Below are 19,018 nucleotides of genomic sequence, written 5' to 3'. Positions count from 1 at the left end.
CCTGCGAAATCCCCAGTCGTTATGGTCTAATTCCAGTAAACGAATCTTAGAGCAAATATTTATCAAGTTATGTACAAGTCTAAGTTAGTCATTTCCTTGAAAGTCCCTAAAATCACCTGGTTTCGTACAAGCTCTTGCTAGCTCACATACATCGTAATACAAGTGTTATGCATAAGGCCTTGAGAAAGATGTCACAAAACAACTTTTATTATTTTTATTATGAATAATGTCTCTGCATTACAATATACTCTGGGAAAACAAAAACGGAAAAATATAAGAACATGCCCTTTTTTAATTCACAATTCATTTTCCTTTCATCAACAGAGCACAATGCTTCAGATGACAATGATTTGAATATCATGTTTGGAATGAATAAAACACTGAACTTGCATAATTGTTTCCTAATTATTCATCAAACATTATAGACTGATTAATGGCGAGAAAATGTCTTTCAGAGGATATTGCCCCATTCAATTAGATCTAACCCTTTTTCCACAACTTTCTCATATTCGATTAGTGCTCTTTGCATCCTCTTAATTTGGGCCAATGACAAACATGGCTCATCAAAAACGAGGACATAATATGAGCAGAATTATGCTGAAAGAATGACTCTTTTCCAACTAGTCCCTGAAAAGTTGAAAATTGTTTCACACTGAAGAGGGTAAGAGGGTGATATGGGTGTATGGAAAGAACCGTTGTACAATGAATCTCATTTCACCATGAAGCACTGAAGTCTGCCACCCACAGCACAGCAAATGCAACTGCTTTTAAATATTTGATTCCAATACTAAACTGCCGTTTGAAATTCACACAGGATTTTAGTTCAACCAAAAACATAATAATAATAAAAAAGAAATCACAACATTTTCACAAAAATAGTACAAAAAAGAAAAAGAGGAAAAAAAAATCAGTCTCCTTGGAAATAAAGGCAAAACAAGGCAAAGATTAAACAGTAGCCGGTACCATTGTGTATGATTTCTCTTTTCCTGAAATGTACAGGAGCAACAACTACAAATAAGAATAAAAGATATATACCTGAAATCAAACGGAATTCACTCATTTAAGGAATGTGAAGTGCCATCAATGCTCACAATGGAATTTATGATTATACCATTAATAACAAAAGGCTGACATATTACTGCATCACATTTATAGATAAAGGTAGTTTTTAGGGATAGGTGTGTGTGAGGGGTTGGAGGCCAGCCTATTATTGGTCTTTCACGAATCCCTAAACTAGCCAATCAGAAAGCTTTACAACATCAACAACAATGCTAATTGGTTTCTTCAACATAGGGTTTAGGTTCTCTTTTAATAATCTATGTGGCCCCACGATTACCAATCATTCACTCATTGGTCCATGATATGGAGAGAGGCTTCGACCGGCTCACTAGGGTGAGAGACGGTCTGGTTTGGCTGTGTGTTGTCCTGCTGCTATGAGGTCCTCTAGGGCTGCCAGTGCGCTGGTCTAGGGAGTGCACTGACTGAACCCGAGCTTTAGACCAGCTCTACATAATTGGCTGGGAACATTCCAAAATGGCCACCTGGGCCATAGCCTCGCCACCAACCCTCGTCGATCATTTCGATGCCAGTTATGATTTCGTCAGGATCGAATGAGATCTCGGTGTCATCGGCTGAAAAGACACGACAGGAAAAAGGGATGAATTTCTCTGCAATAACACCCCAACCCCTCATTCAAAAGAAAAGGTTGAAAACCAATTCGGTATTTAAGTCCGACGTCATTTTGTAGTCCTACGTTAAGTCCGGGTCCAAGTGGCACCAGCTCCCGTCCGCTTCTCATTGTAAATAGCAATATCGAAACGCGTGAATCTTTTTACAATAACGTTATTTTTCAGAAAGGAAGCCATCGAGGGTTAAAATGGGTCTTAATGCTTCCAACTCCAGTAGAATTATTAATGTTCTGTACAAGTGTCCATGACAAAGAAAATATATGATGGGGAGACAACAAAGTCTATTATTATCATTTATATTGAAGGTGGTAACAGTCCATTTGCTCAGTAGAATATTTCGGGGGCATATGTAGAATGTGTGCAGGGTTGAGTAGGATTTAGTTGACACAATGAAATAAATTGGCGATAGTATTCAGTGTGTCACAGCCAGATTTGGGAGACCAGTAGCTTTGTTGTTGCAAGGAAAGCGGTAAAATGTGACTGTCGTGGTTATTTTAGTCTCAGATTTAGTCTGACAGAGGGACACAGTATAACTCTATGGGGGACACAAAAGCAAAATAAAATTAAGAATTAGTGACAATAGTTACTTCATGCTGCATTGTGAGCTTGTTGAACTGATATTTTCACTAGTTTGCCACTGATCTGATCAACATCATACGTTTACAGCAGGGCTGGGCAACTTTGATGATGGAGAGGGCCACTATATTTCCACACTCACTCCCTAGAGCCATATATTACTGTCGTAGGAAAAATAGCCGATCTACAAGGTCAAAACGCGTCGCGCTGCGACGCGTTTTGAGCTTGTAGATCGGCTATTTTTGCTATATTCTAATTGAAATCTTGAATTATTTTTTGCTATTTTTGAATTGGAATCCTGAAAATTAAAATGTTTATGTCATTTCAAATGCCTTTAATTATACTCGTGTTGAGCATTGAGCCACTAATTTAGACTGAAGTAATTAAAGCGGGTCATGTTTGCATGTTGTGGAATTGTAAACAGCTGAAACCAATATTATATCAGTATTCTGACATTAACCTGAGGGCCACATTAAGTGAAGGTGGGGGCCGCATGTGGCCCCCGGGCCGCCAGTTGCCCACCCCTGGTTTACAGCATCCCAGCTTCAAAGCTATCCATACTGCCAGGTGTACCAACCCAAATGGGAGTCCACAATCACAGAGCTTAGAGATTGGCTATCATCATCTGTCCCTTTGCAGAGTGTAAAACATTGGTTTTCAGCACAGCAGTTGAGTGAACAGAAGACAGACATACCAGCCTGGTAGTCATACAGGGCTCTGGCACAGATGCCTCTATCAGCAGGCATGTCGTCTGTGTTGTTCTCCTCCACCTGGCAGAAACAAAAAAACAAAACATCACTTTTGTAAAATTATCAATACTGCAACGTAGAAGACTGTTACAAGAAAACAAAATTGGAATTCTAAATGTACTTATGTAAAGTACAAATGAGGGGCACGGTGGCACAGTTGGTAGTGCTCACAGCTAGAAGGTTCTGGGTTCGATTCCCGCTTGGGACGCTGTGGGGTGGCGCTGGGGGCATGTTCCCTCCTACGCGTCTATCAGTGCCCATACCCGAGGCGGGGTTGGCGGAAGTGCCTTTCTGTGTGGAGTTTGCATGTTCTCCCCGTGCCTCCTAGGGTAGGTACCCTCACAAAAAACATGCAGTAATCCTGGTCTCTAAACTGCCTCCCCCTGGCCAGCCGGGGCGTCTGATGGAGGGAAAAGGAACTGGTCGGAATAACGTGTTCCTTCCACGCGCTACGTCCGGCTGGTGAAACGCCCCCGTCAGGTGAAAAGAAGCAGCTTGGACTCCTCATGCATAGAAGGAAGCATGAGGTCAGTCCGCTGCCCCCCCCCCCCCCAGGTTGGCAGAGGAAGTGTAGCGCCCAGGATTACATTAGATAATTGACACTGGGTGAATAAAGTGGGTTGCAAAATCGTGGGATCAAAAATATTTAAAAAGAAAAAGAAAAATGTAAAGTACAAATGTATTGGCATCAAAATGTACTTAAAGTACCAAGAGTAAAAGTACTCATTATGCAGAATGTCACGTATCAAGTTTTCAAATGTATATTTTGAAAATATCCGATCTACAAGCTCAAAATGCGTTGCTGTGTGCGACGCAATGTGAGCTTGTAGATTGGCGATTTTCTAAAGCCTGAAATGGCCTAAAATGGTTAATGCATGTTTTGTAATAATAATTTAAAAAATACAAATCTACAAAATAACTAGTAACTAAAGCTATTGCTTTAGTTACTAGTTGCTTTGATGCTTTGATGCTGTAATGCATTGCTGCATGCTTGCTGTATGTCATGGCCGCCCCAATGTATTTCCAATGTTAGTCACATGGTTTGAGGACTACATTTTCAAGCTCATAGCGCGCTACGAGCTTGTAGGTCTGCTATTTTTGAAAAATCGTGAAAATGTGGTGCAAATCTTTGAATATATATTCTTTCAGAGCGAATGTTTTTAACTCAAATATTTGCTTCTGGGGGGTCCCTGGAACACCATATTTTCAGATGGGGGTCGGCGGCCAAATCCAGATATTTTTGGGGGTCCTTGACATGAAAAAGGTTGAGCACCACTGACATAGAAACATAGGTTTTTCAGAAAACTCTGTAGGATTTAGAAGACATTTGTAGATGTCAAAAGGTCAGGTCAAAATGGGTTAAATCAGTGGTTCCCAAAGTGGGGTCCGGGGACCCCTACGGGTTCTTGAGGGAGTTCCAGGGGGTACCTAGGTCAATTAGAGATAGTTAGGAACCAAATGGACCTTTATGGGTCTGTAACTCTGTAGAGCTGCCAACGAATATTCCATATTCGAACGAATTTTCGAATCAAAAAAATAAATTAATAACTGAATATATAAAATTAAGATTCGAATAAAAAAAAAAAAATGCTGTGCAAGTTTTCGCGAGACGGTTCCGTGGGTAAGCGTTGTGAGCTTGTAGATTAGTTATATTTGCCACGCGACACGCCGACACCGGCATACATTGAAGAATAAATCAGCTGCCTCGCACTCTTCCTAAACGCAGACTACGCAGGCTGCGTAGATCCGATTCACAAAAGGCCCCCGCCCGCCCTGCGCAAAGTCGGCAAAGAGCGCACTACGTTATTTGCGTACGGACGGTGCGCTAATAACGGTGAGCACAGGGCGGGCGGGGCCTTTTACGTTATTTGCGCAGTGAGTGTACGCTGCTCAGAAGGGTGAAATCTTCCGTCAACAGCGTACCTAGTGATCAGAATCAGAGACAGGCCTGGCCTACACCGAAACTTATTTTGCTGTGTTGTGTTGTGTTGTGTTGTTTCGGACGGACGGGAGAGTATATTTTTAGACAACAACACACAGATCTATCACTCATCAATCTTCAATCATGAAGCGACTTTATCCTTCAGGAAATTATAAAAAGAGAAATAAAATGCGTAAGGATGAACTGCGGCGCCGGTCCGGCAGCAGCAGCAATGCCGTGTTCTGTTCTGTGAATTAATACTGCCTCCGTGCCGTGAAGTTTTATGGGAGAAGGGAGAATGCATGCGTTGTGTTCCAACTCGGTTTTCAGCAGCGCCAATGCGCGGAGAGAGAGAGTTGCGCCAGCAATGCGATCTTAAATGTTATGTCTCAGGTTGTATTGGTGTAAATATAATTATTAAAAAATCCGAATGGCCCCGAATCGGAATCGAAATCCGAATGGGTTGAATTGCTCGAATCCACGTGGGTTTTTAAAACGAATATCCGAATGTAGTTTTTGGACAATTCCGGCAGCACTATAACTCTGAGAGTGTACAAATGGAACCAAATGGACCCGTAACGGGTCCATTTGGTTACATTTGTACAGTGGTTACAATTAACACCATGGAGGACCCGGGGCGGAGATCTCCGTCAAGTTCAAGTTCATGGTCAAGTGCCCAAGGCGGAGATTGATAAATAGGACGGAGATTCATGATATCAAAACCGATCGCATCGCTCCACAGCCTAGGAGCGCTTGTTGCCCAATCCTCGATGACGCGCAAGAGTGACACGTCATCGAAAATGTTCCCTGCCTGTTTAGCTGACGAAAACGAAAATCTTAAAACGTTCATAACTCCCGATCTAAATCATCCAGTCTAATTCTGAAAAAAAGATCCTGTGTTTGACGGCCTTCCGCGGTCCAGTCGCTAGTCGCGATAGATTTATTCTTACCTCTCGTTGTTGTCGATCGACTCTAGAGTGGTGTGGCTATTGTTAGCTGCTACACAGACATTCACAACAACTTCCGGTACGCCGGTAAAAGTGGTCTGGGCGCTATAAATGATGGGCACATTTTAGTAATGGATTAAATAGGTCCAGGCAAGCAAGGTGTTAAATCGGGGGTCCGTTGCATAATGCGTGTGAAACCGGGTTCCCCCCCATGTTTTCAAATGGGGGGGTCCGTGGCCTAATAAATGTTGATTTGGGGGTCCTTGACAAGAAAAAGTTTGGGAACCACTGGGTTAAATGACATCAAACTGTTGCTATACTGCAGTAATCACCTGAGGTGGCTCTTCGTAAAGTTCGTTGACGACGGGCGCCTCCGGGACCGGAGAACGGGTAGCCGGCGGCGGCTCCTCTGAAACAACTGACACATAACAAGACACTGTCGGTCAATTACCGGGATTCAAACTAAAGCATTGGTCTTATTCTACCAGCAGGTGGCAGCAGCTGATCCTGAAAGCAGAAGACCTCCTGGGTTAATATGAGGGATGGAGAGGTATGGTATGGTCATGGTGAAAATACAGATGGTTATTATAAGAAGCAGATGGATCCATGTGACCCTGATGTGTATGTACAGTATAGTATAGTGTAGTGTTACTGTGTACAGACAGAGACTGGAGTGTGTGTGTGTGTGTGTGTGTGTGTGTGTGTTGAGGCGTGCAACAGTTAAATTGATTTAATTCATTTAAAAAAGAAAATTTAATTTAAATAGTAAAGGAAATTACTTATTTCCCTTTTTTTCTTTACAAATGGTTGAGCTGATCTAAAAGCTTAGAACGTGACCTGCCGTGAGCTTGTTCATTGTCTATTTTCACCATCTTGTGTGAAATTGTTGTATGATTTGATATATGAAAAATAAAGAATAAAAAAAACGGATTCTCGGTTATTTGATTAATCGTAAAAGTAGTGGACAGAATAATAAAAAAAACTATGGTTGCAGTCGCTGTGTGTGTGTGTGTGTGTGTGTGTGTGTGTGTGTGTGTGTGCGCGCTTGTTTGAGTGAAATGGGTCCCACCTTGTGGCGGCTCTTGGGGAATGGGTTCCTGAATTTGGGGAATGGGTTCCTGAACTTGAGGAATGGGTTCCTGAACTTGAGGAATGGGTTCCTGAACTTGGGGAATGGGTTCCTGAACTTCCTGTTCATCATACTCACACCCGGTCAGCTCCTCATCGTCCACATCAGGCTCTTATCACCGCAACAACACAAACACAGACGCACAACGTACACACAACCAACACATGATGCATGAAGTTCACCACACAAACATAGGGAGGGGCATGACTGGGATTCTTTTCTTCTTGTAGGTCGGGAGTGGCTTATTGTCGGGAATCAGCCGGTAACACGCGGGAGTCTGTACCCGTTACAATGCGCTAGACCCCTGGGAGATGGATTGCTGAAGTGGAGCGCCACACCTACCATCAGCTCAAAGTACTTTCCGCACGACTTGCCGCACCCAAGCCGTGCTACTCATACGTTGAGTTGGCGGTGCCCGGGATTGAACCCATGAATTTGTGGTCCAAAGGCAAGAGCTCTACCGACTGAGCTACCCAGACACTTTTCTGGAAGCCGGGCAGAAATGTATTTTGCAGAATGGACAAGAATGCAGACAGGACAGCTGATGCACAATGCTTAAAAATGATCATGAGGATGACGTTACACAGAAACTAGAGAGAAATTAAGCAGAGCTTTTGATGATATTTAAAATAAATGTGGGCGACAGACTTTAGTTTTGCATGAGTCAGCCTCCAAGGATTATCCGACCGTGTGTGTGTTTATTCTTTATGTATTTATTTATGCATGTGTACATGCATAAATAATATGCATGTGTGCATTCTTGTGTTCATTTTGTTGACTAAGACTAAACAATTTCAGATGACTAAAATAGGATTAAAACTAAATGGTGTGTTCAAAAGACTAAATCAGAATTCGCTGTCAAAATGAACACTAAGGTTTTTGATATTTAGTCGACCAAGACTAGACTATGAATAAACAACTTCAGATGACTAAATAGGACTAGAAACGAAATGGTGTGTTATTCAAAAGACTAAGACTAAGTCAAAATTAACACTGCATTCTTGGCGTACGTGTGTGTGCGTGTGTGCGTGAGAGATCACACCTGTGGCAGGAACAGGAGAGACGGAGCTTGCTGGCACAGGAGAGGCTTGGCGCAGGGGTGACTCGGCTCGCTCAGACTCACATGATTGCTTAGAAGAGAGAAAAGGGCTTTGCAGGCGCCCTGAGACCCGCCCCCAAACACATGATGAACAGGACAGGAGGGGTAAGAAAAAGAACAACAAACAGAAGATTTGCAGACAGGTTGTCCAGAGAAGCAGAAACGTACAATGGCTTGAGGTTTGAGTTAAGAGTCAACTATGATGACTATGAGACAGCTAGACGGTCTGATGGAAAAGCTGAAGCACGGCAAGAGGGCACCTAGAAGAGACAACAATCTGCTCCAGCGTGTTCCGACATGGCTGGGACGAGCGCTTTGACAGGCCACACCCTCATCCCCATACCCGAGCGCTGGGCCAGGGCGTTTAGACCAAAAGTATTTCAAAATATTTTCAAAAAGTAAAGAAAAGCATTTCTAAAAACATTTTCTAAGATAATTTCATTAATAATAATATAATAATAATAATAATATGGCCCTTCCTGCCTGGGGTCTGGCGGGGCAGTGTGTGTGTGCACTGGGCTGGGGCCCTACCTGGCTGGGGGCTGACAGGGGCAGGGGCATCAGCAGCAGCAGCAGGGGCCTCAGAGTCACTGGGAGTCATGCCCCTCTCCCTCTGTTTGAACATCTCTCTGGGGTTCATGGACCGCTGAGAGATGAGAGAGGCTGCCTCCTGAAACCAAACGGGAGTGAGAGGAAATAATAAGCACTCGGAAGCAGTGTACGAGTGGTGTGTGTGTGATGCTCTTTTACTGGAGTCACAAGCACGATAAACTAAAATGTTCTTCTAACCATGCATTCTCTGTAATGGCTGTAGACAGAAGAAAATAGCAAGGAGTAACTGGACAGGTGTGTGTGTGTGTGTGTGTGTGTGTGAACAATTGTTTCAAAGTATGTAGAACGAATACAAGTCAATACGAAAACTGTACTGCTACGAAGGTGGAACCAGAAAAATCAGGGTCCTTAATTTTCAATTAATCAGAAAGCGTGTGTGTGTTGAAACACTAGATATGGTGAGTGACGTTGTTCCTGAGTTTAAATAAGCAAGTGAAACTTCTGTGAGAGTGACTTTAAATTAGGTACAGTTGTGAGGATGAGTTTAAATTAGGTACAGTTGTCTTGACTGTCAGAATTAAAAGGCCCAATCAATCAGTGATACAGACATAAACACAGATTGTATTTGCGGTCTTTTTAAAACGGTATCATGTGCATGTCAATGTAGCACTAATCTGATTAAAGACATCCTGGATTGTGCCGTTAACATAAAGCAGATAGTCCAGAGGAGAGCCGTTGGTTTACAGGTGCAGTAGGTGAGGGGACTCACGTTGGCCTTCTCGATAGATTCACCTCGCTTCACTCCTCTCCTCTGGGTTGCCTGGAACTCCTTCTCCTGCACCTCCTGGTGATGTTAAAAAAAAAGGAGTAGTTCATGCTTTCTGTACTCTTATAATAAGGTTTTGGCACTTTGGCATGCTAGTGAAATATCTATCAATCAGCATCACTGTCTGAAAAGTAAAGCCAGAACAGGAACATTAACCTCTTGTAGTAAGTAAGTAAATCACAACCCCCGATCGCCTTTTGACGCATTACACACAAATATATATATATATATATATATATATATATATATATATATATATATATTAATGTTATTACAAAGTAACAGTGTTATTTATATATTCCTTATCGTCGCCGCCTCGAAAAAACTCTAAAATGACAGAAATTATATTTTATACATGGCCATAATGTGGCATGTTGACACTCAGAGTGACACTCTGGTTAAACAATAGTCTACTCTACACTCTGATTCCACAGTAGTCAGAATGGAATGAACCCCAGATTTTCTGTCATTTGGGCATCAGCAGTGTGCAGTTAGTTGCTTCTAGCTGCGAAGAGGTGAAGCTAGTCTGAACAAATGTCCACTCACACACACACACACACACACACTCACACACGACAGGGTACAACTACACTGTTGCATCAAGAAACACCTAGTCCAGGCGTCTCTTCTGGGATTTTAAACAGCTGGTGGATGGAAATGACGCTCGCGTGCGGCTGCAACTTGACACGGCGGCAAAAAAACTGAAACGCTTTGCCGACACTACAAGTTGAAGCCACACGCGAGCGTCATCCACCAGCCGTTTAAAAATCCGGAAGAGACGACTGGACTAGGCGCTTTCTTGCCGCTTCTTCACGCGTATGTGCCCACACTCATAGCGGGGCAATATGCAAGTCACAACGAGACCAGTGTTGACCGATTATGAGAGAGAAATAAGCAACCAGGCCTATGAAAACAAGCCCAAAAGAAGCGACTAGGGCTAGGCTATTCGAAAATATCGCGGGGGGAATTTTTTTTTTTGTTTTGGGGCATTTTATGCCTTTATTGACAGGAAAGGGGGAGAGATGGGGAGTTACACGCGGCAAAGGCCGTTGGGCTCGGGAGTCGATCCCGCGGCACGCCATCCGGCTGGTCTGGCAGCCTAGGTGCCCAGACGGTTGAGGTAACCGTCCAGGCAAATGTGGAATATTTTTAACAACACAAATCTGTTATGGAGGTCCCTGGACCCTGGCACAAAATATTTTTTAGATGTAGGGTCCTTGGACAAATACATTAATGTGGGACTCCTTGACATGGAAATGTGTGAAAATCACTGGTTTAAACAACACTCTAGAAACAAGCCCAAAAAAACTACCAATATTTACAAGCAACTTTACATAAAAAGAAGCCCAAAGTCGCTTATAATAAGCAGACATGGCAACAGTGAACGAGACAACTCACCCATTGTTGCTTCTCCTGGTCTCTGTTTTCAGCTTCCTGCTTCGCTTGGAACTTCCTGTCAAACAAATGGCCATTTTAGGAGGCTGAACGGTTTGCTGAATGGGAGCTGCTATGCAAAGTGATACTGCACTCACAGGTCAGCAGTCATTGGGACACCTACTTCGTTTGATCAATTTGAGAGGCTATGTCCTTTTCTCTTTTGTCTCTCAGCACAGACTCCTTGGTGTCTTGATCCTTCCGCTCTCTATCGAGAAGTTGGCGGTCCTCCTGTGCCTTACCCTGCTCCTCCTTGCGTCTCTTCTCCTCGTCTTTCTAAAAAAGAAAGGCAAGAAGAGTGCGACTGGTCGATTAGGTTTTTTGGTTGGTTGTAACTTGTACCGTTAAAAAGTAAAGAAACCGCAACACATTCTCACACATGGTACCGTATTCTATTAGGAGCAAAATGTAATGAAACGGTCTTCATCAGGTCTGACCCTAATTTTGTCCTACATTGACTTGCTCCTTAGTTTAACTACACGGTTTAGCTAAGTTTCTGTTTGCCAATTTGCCTTTTTATGCCACTTTTGTGAAGATATCTGGCTCTCCATGTACCACCATTACGGCTGTTAAAATACAGTTGCATAGACCTGCCCCATCCTATCCAGCTATGCATATTAACACACGAGGGAAATTAAATGTATTCCATGAATTGTTTTTCTTCCATTCCTAAGCCAATGATGCTGCTGCTCTGACGAAACTATCTAATCAGCCAACTGATGATATTTCAAATGTGATTAATCCGTTCTCAAATCTTCTATTAACGGCTAGGTGTGCCGTCATGCTCAATTCAGCACGGCTGGACAGCCTATTTCAACCAATTTCTTGGTTAGAAGAACTACCTGTGGTAAATATATCATTCCACTTTTGTCTTTTTTCTTCCTTTTTGGGTGACCAGTGGTACACATACCACAGCGTATATCTATTTTGCGTCCGAGCATCGACATGGTAAAGCCCCGCCTGCCTCTGATTGGCCTACCGACACTGCCCGTCTTGACTGTCCACTGAGGTGGATATAGCTATGCTGGATAGTCTGATGCGAGGTTACTCCGTGGTGAGAAATAATACAAGTACAGTATGATACAAGAGAACTGTAGGTTTTATTTTTGTAGAAGAGGCAAACTAATATTGTTTATGCCGTTTGCTTTGATGGAATAATTGATTGAACATGTACACCGTAATATGATTTGATTTGGGTGTGTTCTAAATAAAGTGTTTGTGTTGATTATTGTGTAACTTATTTGTATGTGTAAACTTGAACTGTACTGTAAAAAGGTATATTTTCCATTCATCTTTATCCTTTTTAGTATAATAGTATTAGTTTACTATAATTAGATTAATACACAATAATCAACACTAACACTTTATTTAGAACACACTCAAATCAAATCATATTACAACGTACACGTGTGTTCAATTATTCAATCAAAGCAAACGGCATAAACGATATTAGTTTGCCTCTTCTACAAAAATAAAACTTACAAGTTAGTTACAAGGCTGCATTCTGTCGCACGTGCCACTCTGTCATTGTCTTGTATTATTTCTAGTTTAGTAACTAAACCTCGCATCGGAGGACAGTCAAGATGGGCAGTGTCGGTAGGCCAATCAGAGGCAGGCGGGGCGTTACCCCACATGATGTTAGGAGGTTGAGAACCACTGGTACAATTTATTATGTTAATGTGAAGCACTTTAGGCTACATTTTTTGAATGAAAGGTGCTATACAAATAAGGTTATTACCCAATTATGTACTGAGTTTTAAACCTTTAAGTTGTTTCAGTCCAGCACCATTTTCGATGTGTATGGCTTGACTACTAGACTTTTATTTTGGAAAACACTCATTTAGATTATATTACAAGGCAAGATTTTGAAGGGAAACCCCCCCAAAACAAACAAAACATGCATGGCAAGTTTCTGACATTTTCTGTTTATTTAAAGCAAAATGGTTGCACTCGGCAAAACCTACAAGTCACAGGACATATGTCACAATAATTTGTTTATTTTGTGCTTTCTTTTACATTATGATGGACTTGTTTACTATTGTGGTAAGGGTTGTTAGCATAAGAATGTTAAGTCTCTGTGATTTATTTTTTTGAGAATGTGTGTGGGTGGGGGTTCTATAATACTATAAGTAATAAATGGTTAAAAACTGCAAGCTCTTGTGCAACATTTGCTGGGAACTCGTTATCTATCTATAAATGCATCAAGTCTCTGTCTGTCTGTGTGTAATCCACGTAACTCGAGAACCGTTCGCCCCACCGACTTCAAATTCGACACACGCGTTCCACACCACAGCAGGGGGTGCAGTGCCCGGTGTCGAGTCGGTCAGACCCACGGTTGTCCAGAACCGCCCCAAAAAGGCCCCTGCCCGGGCTCTGGACCGGGCCCCTGCCCAGCATCCATATATGGAGCTGGCCTGTTCTGACCTCACAACACTCGATATTTGGGCATGCCTGACACAGAACTCCACAAGCTGGCTGCATATACTCCATATTTGGGCATGCCTTACAAAGAACTCCATATATGGGCATAAAAAGGAGACAGGCATTAATATCTGGGTGGGGCATGCATTTCCAACTTGCATCATTCCAAGTAGGCCAGTGTCCAACGGGCACCACTGTAGAGGCCCCACAGGCACCGTTCTAGTTTTACAAATTCCAGGAACGAAGAGGTTTGTGATATTTATCCTCGCCGCGGTTAATCTGAAACTGAAGTATTTATTAGTTGAAAATGTCAAATACATTGACGTACCTCTGCCTGTGCCCAGAAGTTGTCTTTGTTGGTCCTTTTGATTTCTGACATAGCATTGGTCTTCTGGTACACTGACCCCTGTAAAGAAAAGAAAGCTGATGTCATACAACTGGCTAGTCTTAGAACAGCCAGACTATCTGCACCCTCACATTGTGCAGCCTAGCAGAGAGGTGCACTCAACTGTGCCTCAACTTTGCCAGGAAGCTGTTCAAGTCCAACTTCGGAAACTGTCTGTATGTCAAAAAGCAATTAGGCATAAGGCTATACTAAAAATATAGGTGAACTTATTAAAATGACAGGGTGAGGAAACAAACATGTTTGTGACGTCAGAGAATATGACAAACATGTGTTCTAGAACTGATAGAGCCAGATGGCTCAATGTGCTGAGATAACAGTCTGATTTTGTGTCTCTTGCCCCAGACCAGCACAATCCTCATGACTGCCACTAAGCCACTGAATTCTAGCTGAGTGAGATCATTGTAAACACCACACCCCGTTTGGTGACAGAACTTCATACATACCGAGCTAGGCTAATTAAAATCAAATCCTACTCAAATCCTACCGACTAATTCTCAACAAATCACATTCCTGCCATAGGATCATGCCAGTCATCTTGGCTGCTGCAGTGAATACTACATCTATAACAATAGGCTTTAATGAGTGAGATGAAAGTTCAAATCAATATAGCATGCACATATGATTTTGAAATCAGGGTCTCAAGACTTGGGACTTCAACTCTAACTCAAATGACCCTCAATAGGATATCCGATGAAACATTAGACGGGTGGAGGGTAAAGAGAGGAGTGTGAGTGTGCTGTGTGTGGATGCATACCACAGGGCCCTGAGGACCAGTGTCCTTGAAGCGGTCAGATTCTTTGTGGAAGTTATAGTTTGCTCCCGATGCCTTGGCCACCTTTTCAATAATGACCTCGGGCTCCACATCCTCCTCTGCCCTGGCGTTTATTGTGACATGGGCACCCTGTAAATACAAAGCAGGCATTTTAGCTGTCACATCACTGTTCCTTTAATGCTCAAACAAGCAAACAAAGGATTGGGGCCAATTTATCGCTATTATCTTGGTTTTGGCAGGCACCGCCCAATTGCCTGGTCACATGCAGAGATTGCTGGCATGATATAAATTACAATCCAACGCAGCTGTGTTAATCCAACAAGGTTTATGATGCATGGTATTTTTTATCCATGGTTCACTTAATATAATATCCTGTTGAAAACCATTACAAAAATAGACTTTCAAGTGCAGCAGCTTTCTGTCAAACATGAGGGGATTGTGTGGACAAAAAGGCAGATTTACTCCAATATATTCAAACACTGCAACATGAACATACAGTACAATCACCTTGAGAAAATTTGCCATGGAGCTGACATGGTTGGCACACATCCCTTTCCTGGCATCTTTCACTCCCTCTCCAGTCTGGGGGGGAAAAAGGGGGGAAATAAATAATTCTTCAACAGTTAATGGCCTACAAGGACGGCTCCACCAGAGGGGAGTGTAGGCGTGGAGCTGACAATGAAAAACTGACCCAGTTGATGAGGACGTATTTGCACAGGCCAGAGTTTGGATCCTGGACACGGCAGAAAGCGTACATAATCTTCCCACTGTTCAGCTCCTCCACCAACTCCTCCAGTCCTCCATCTGAAACACAAACATTGTGGCAAAGTCAAGTGGTTTGTCGTATAACTGAAGAACCTTTTTTTTTTATCCTACCAAAATAATGGGTGGAGAAACCTAGGTCAAAACTAACATTGCACAGTTCAGAAAAAAAAGTCATGACCGAACGAGTTTAGGCAAACTGCTTGGTAACGATGAACAATAGTTACTCACCCCCCTTCTCTACCAAGCGGATGTCATTACTGTTTCCCTCATACGTGAACAAGGCCCTGTTGAGAATAATGGCAGAAAGACAGAGTCCAAAATAAGCCCACAGACAGAACACACATTCAGACAAGATGGTGAAGATGATGACATAGATTCCAAGTTGGTAACATGCCGTGTGAGGAAGCTTTTTAAACTGAAATGATCCATGTTTTTAAAATGTGCATGTTTAAAACAGCTGTTATTTTATATAGCACTTTGAGATTTACCCAAATAAAGTCCATTATATATTAGTAGTAGCTTAAATCAAATCAATACTTAAAGTTAAAATTGACTGAAGTCTTCAACTTAAATTCCATATTGTAAGCCAATACATGTTTGAATAGCTACAGTATCCCTGTGCAGACAATCATGTCACCACATTGGCTAGCTGGGGGTGGTAGGTGGAAAGATATGTGCTACAGCAGAGAACTAGATAACTCAAAGCAGCAAATTATTCAGTGGAAAAACTATTTCAACGACGTCCTGTCCACAAAGTCTGCGGTCCCAGGGCTGACGAGAAGTGCAAGTAGGCTAGAAACAGGAAGTGTGGTTGGAGAAAATTATTTAACAGTTTTGTCATCAAATCGTGTAGAAAATAAGAGCGATACTATATTTAACTTGAATGTCAGTATAAATACATTGCAATAAAGCACTGAAGCCATTTTTTTTTGGGTTACAATTGTGGGACAAAGAAAATTGTAGTCTTGATAGCTACAATCCATATTTGTCCATCCATTTGTCTCTCCCGAGGGACGTAAATGCAACAATGTCCTAATTAGTAAAATAATGCCGATGCATAGTGTCCAATCCAGTGTGCAGGGTCAACTTCAAATAGCTTTATTGACAGTGTCAAACAGTAGGTGCCCGACAGGTACCTGCAGATGTACCGTTTTATTATATTAACAAAATCGATACAGATTGTATTACATTGTATAATTACAATGTTATAAAATAGCTTAAATTGCTACTGTAACGAAGACTCTGACTAGGACGTTGGGCTATATGACATGTTTAGTATGACAATCCCTATATTTGGGCCCGAGCCGACCTAGTGCTGATATCAGATAGATATGGTAGAACCATATATGGATAGATCTAACTGGCCTAGTCATCGTGACAAGCCTGGTCGGAGAATATATAGAGGGTCGGCTTCAGGGTGAAAGCAGAAGTCGAAGCATCCTGGTTTAAGTTCTAACCGGACACCACTGCGGGGGTCCTAACCTAAGTAATCAGCAATAGAGCCTTGAGCTATTTTATAGCTACCATGCAAAAGACCATCATATTCCATTTCCCATGAATGCCTGGACTCCATTATTCCACTAGCAGTGGATATTCCCCTAAATAGGAGATTGCTGACAGGTACAATATGCTGCGACTCTACTGCAACTATTTTTTTGCGGCAGAACATTCTTATTTATTTCTTTTGGACATCGGACACCACCATACCAAGTGTCATTCATTATGCAACTCCTCTGACAGACCTTTCAATTATTTAAGGTGCTGATTTACAATTACCAGTGACCCAAACAAAAAAAAACAATATTTCAAATAGTCTTTGGATTTTCATTATTTTGGACATGAGTGGCAGACAGTAGTAGTACAATAGAAGGAATGAAGAAGACATGACTGGTCCTTGCTGACACTGAACCCCAATCAGTGCAGCATCACGTTGCTATGTGAGGCCTGTCAACATAAATAGTAGCCAACCAGCCAAGTAGCTAAAACAGTGCTGCTACACTTTGACAGGGGGTTGGCTGGTGTTCCACCAGCCACCAGCCAACATAGGATCTAATCTGTTCAGTTCTAAAATATGTTTTACGGCAAAATGATAATAGTGGCTGGCTGGTGATTTTGGGAAGGAACCAGCCACGAGAAGAAGATTGAGATTGAGGAACAATTACAACAGTACTTTTATGAGTGCATCTGGAGCAGCCAGGGTGATACAATACAAATCCCTAGACAGGAGACACACAGCTGCTCCATGAGATTAATTAATTCAGGTCATCTTTAAACACCAGCGTGGTTTCACCAACAGGTTTCATCCTGCAGTCAGATAGATAGGGAATGGTTCTCATTGCTTTCCCAATTGCAATTCATGACAGGGGTCATCAACATGTCCGTAACTCTGTATACGCCGGACAAATGTGTCTGTGACTCTGTGGCAAAGACTTGGTCTTCTTGTCCTTGGAAAGTTTGTTTTTACACAGACACCACTATAAATAATGATCCTATTTTGACCACAAGTCTATAATTGAATGTCAAGTCTCCAGATTTTCTTCAGAATATGTATGAGACTTATTTACTATGACACTATGGCATAATTAGGAGTCCAACTAGTACTCAAATGTTCTCAAAGTTTTATTTGTGAGGACACCCTTAACTCTGAGAGTGTACAAATGGAGTATGGACACTACAGACATGTTATGATGCAGTGCTAGCTAGCTAGCTCTTTATGAGTTTCTCAGAATATTATTGTCCACTAATTTTGTATATCTGTGGCAAAAACTTAAAAATGTCCACAAGCCAGCATGGCATGACCACCTCTGAATCATGATACTTAATGTGCACTTACCAGGAAGTGGGCTCACATAACAATGAGATGTCTGTCTAAATGCCAATGTCTATATCTGCAATAATGATAGACACGCTTGAACAGAAGCAGATGAAGAGACAAAGGCTGCAGCAAGCTCATTTCTAAAGCCCCTGCTGCTGTTGACTTGTTGGGTCACATTACACCACTTGTATGGATGAATAAGTTAACTTCAGGCTATCTGTCCTAGTGTAAAACAGCTAATCTAACCTAAAGTCAGTCCACCCATGTCTGAAAGGAGGTTAATGTTAGTTAGACACAATTCCACATACTTCCTCCTAAGTTTAGCCCAACCTATATGCTGTCTGATATATAACAGAATCCAAATTAAGCTGCAGGGTAGATAGATCACTTCACACAGATAAACCACTGAGTGCTGCTGATTCTTCTGCTAGCAGCCAACGATGTAGCTAGCAGATCTAGCTGCCCAGATAAGGCATAGGAGGAACCATTTAATTCGCATGTTTCTGCCATCTTACCAGTTGGTGTCGGATTTTTCGTCCACGACCTCTTTGTATGCAGCTGTCAAAGCAGGGCCATTTTTGCTGAGGTTAACTGCCATTGTTACTGTACACTAGAAATAATAGCTAGCCAGCTAGCTATCCGGGATGCGCCCTTCCTCTAGTGGAGGTGTGGCGACGGGCGGTGCTCTGCTGCTCTCTCCTCCTCTCGCTCTGCTGACTTCAAAAGTGACATCCCACAGCCCGGAGGGACGCTCACACTGTGATTGGCTAGTTGGTTGTCAGGCGACCGCCACGTGTCTCCTCCCTTCCCCTCTGGTGACAGAGGCCAACGTCATAGTCTGTGTGATGATGTCACTGTGTGTATTGACTGTTTACATAACATAATATATAGACCCTTTACACAGTGAGATCTTTCAAG

The 19,018-nt window shown here is 42.4% G+C and overlaps 1 protein-coding gene across 2 annotated transcripts; it reads right to left on the bottom strand.

Annotated features, from left to right (window-relative positions):
* Window positions 1-200: 200 nt before the first annotated feature.
* On the bottom strand, window positions 201-18,846 carry dbnlb (drebrin-like b). 2 transcript variants are annotated; one of them, XM_079516147.1, is made up of 15 exons: window positions 18,616-18,845; window positions 15,514-15,569; window positions 15,212-15,324; window positions 15,028-15,102; window positions 14,503-14,649; window positions 13,671-13,748; window positions 11,046-11,197; window positions 10,886-10,940; window positions 9,431-9,505; window positions 8,641-8,779; window positions 8,053-8,172; window positions 6,951-7,121; window positions 6,214-6,299; window positions 2,959-3,034; window positions 201-1,631 (listed from the first exon to the last, which is right to left on the bottom strand). In XM_079516147.1, exons 1-15 carry the CDS (start codon window positions 18,696-18,698, stop codon window positions 1,495-1,497), a joined length of 1,563 nt encoding a protein of 520 aa, XP_079372273.1. In that variant the 5' UTR covers window positions 18,699-18,845; the 3' UTR covers window positions 201-1,494. The 2 variants fall into 2 exon arrangements, with proteins under 2 accessions (XP_079372273.1, XP_079372274.1); XM_079516148.1 differs by lacking the exon at window positions 8,053-8,172 and having other exon boundaries at window positions 18,616-18,846.
* Window positions 18,847-19,018: the final 172 nt, after the last annotated feature.

Source organism: Electrona antarctica (assembly GCF_951216825.1).
Source record: "Electrona antarctica genome assembly, chromosome: 12".
In the NCBI taxonomy this organism is placed as follows: domain Eukaryota; kingdom Metazoa; phylum Chordata; class Actinopteri; order Myctophiformes; family Myctophidae; genus Electrona; species Electrona antarctica.
The sequence above is the reverse complement of the archived record's forward strand: the minus strand, read 5'-3'. Positions and strand labels throughout refer to the sequence as shown.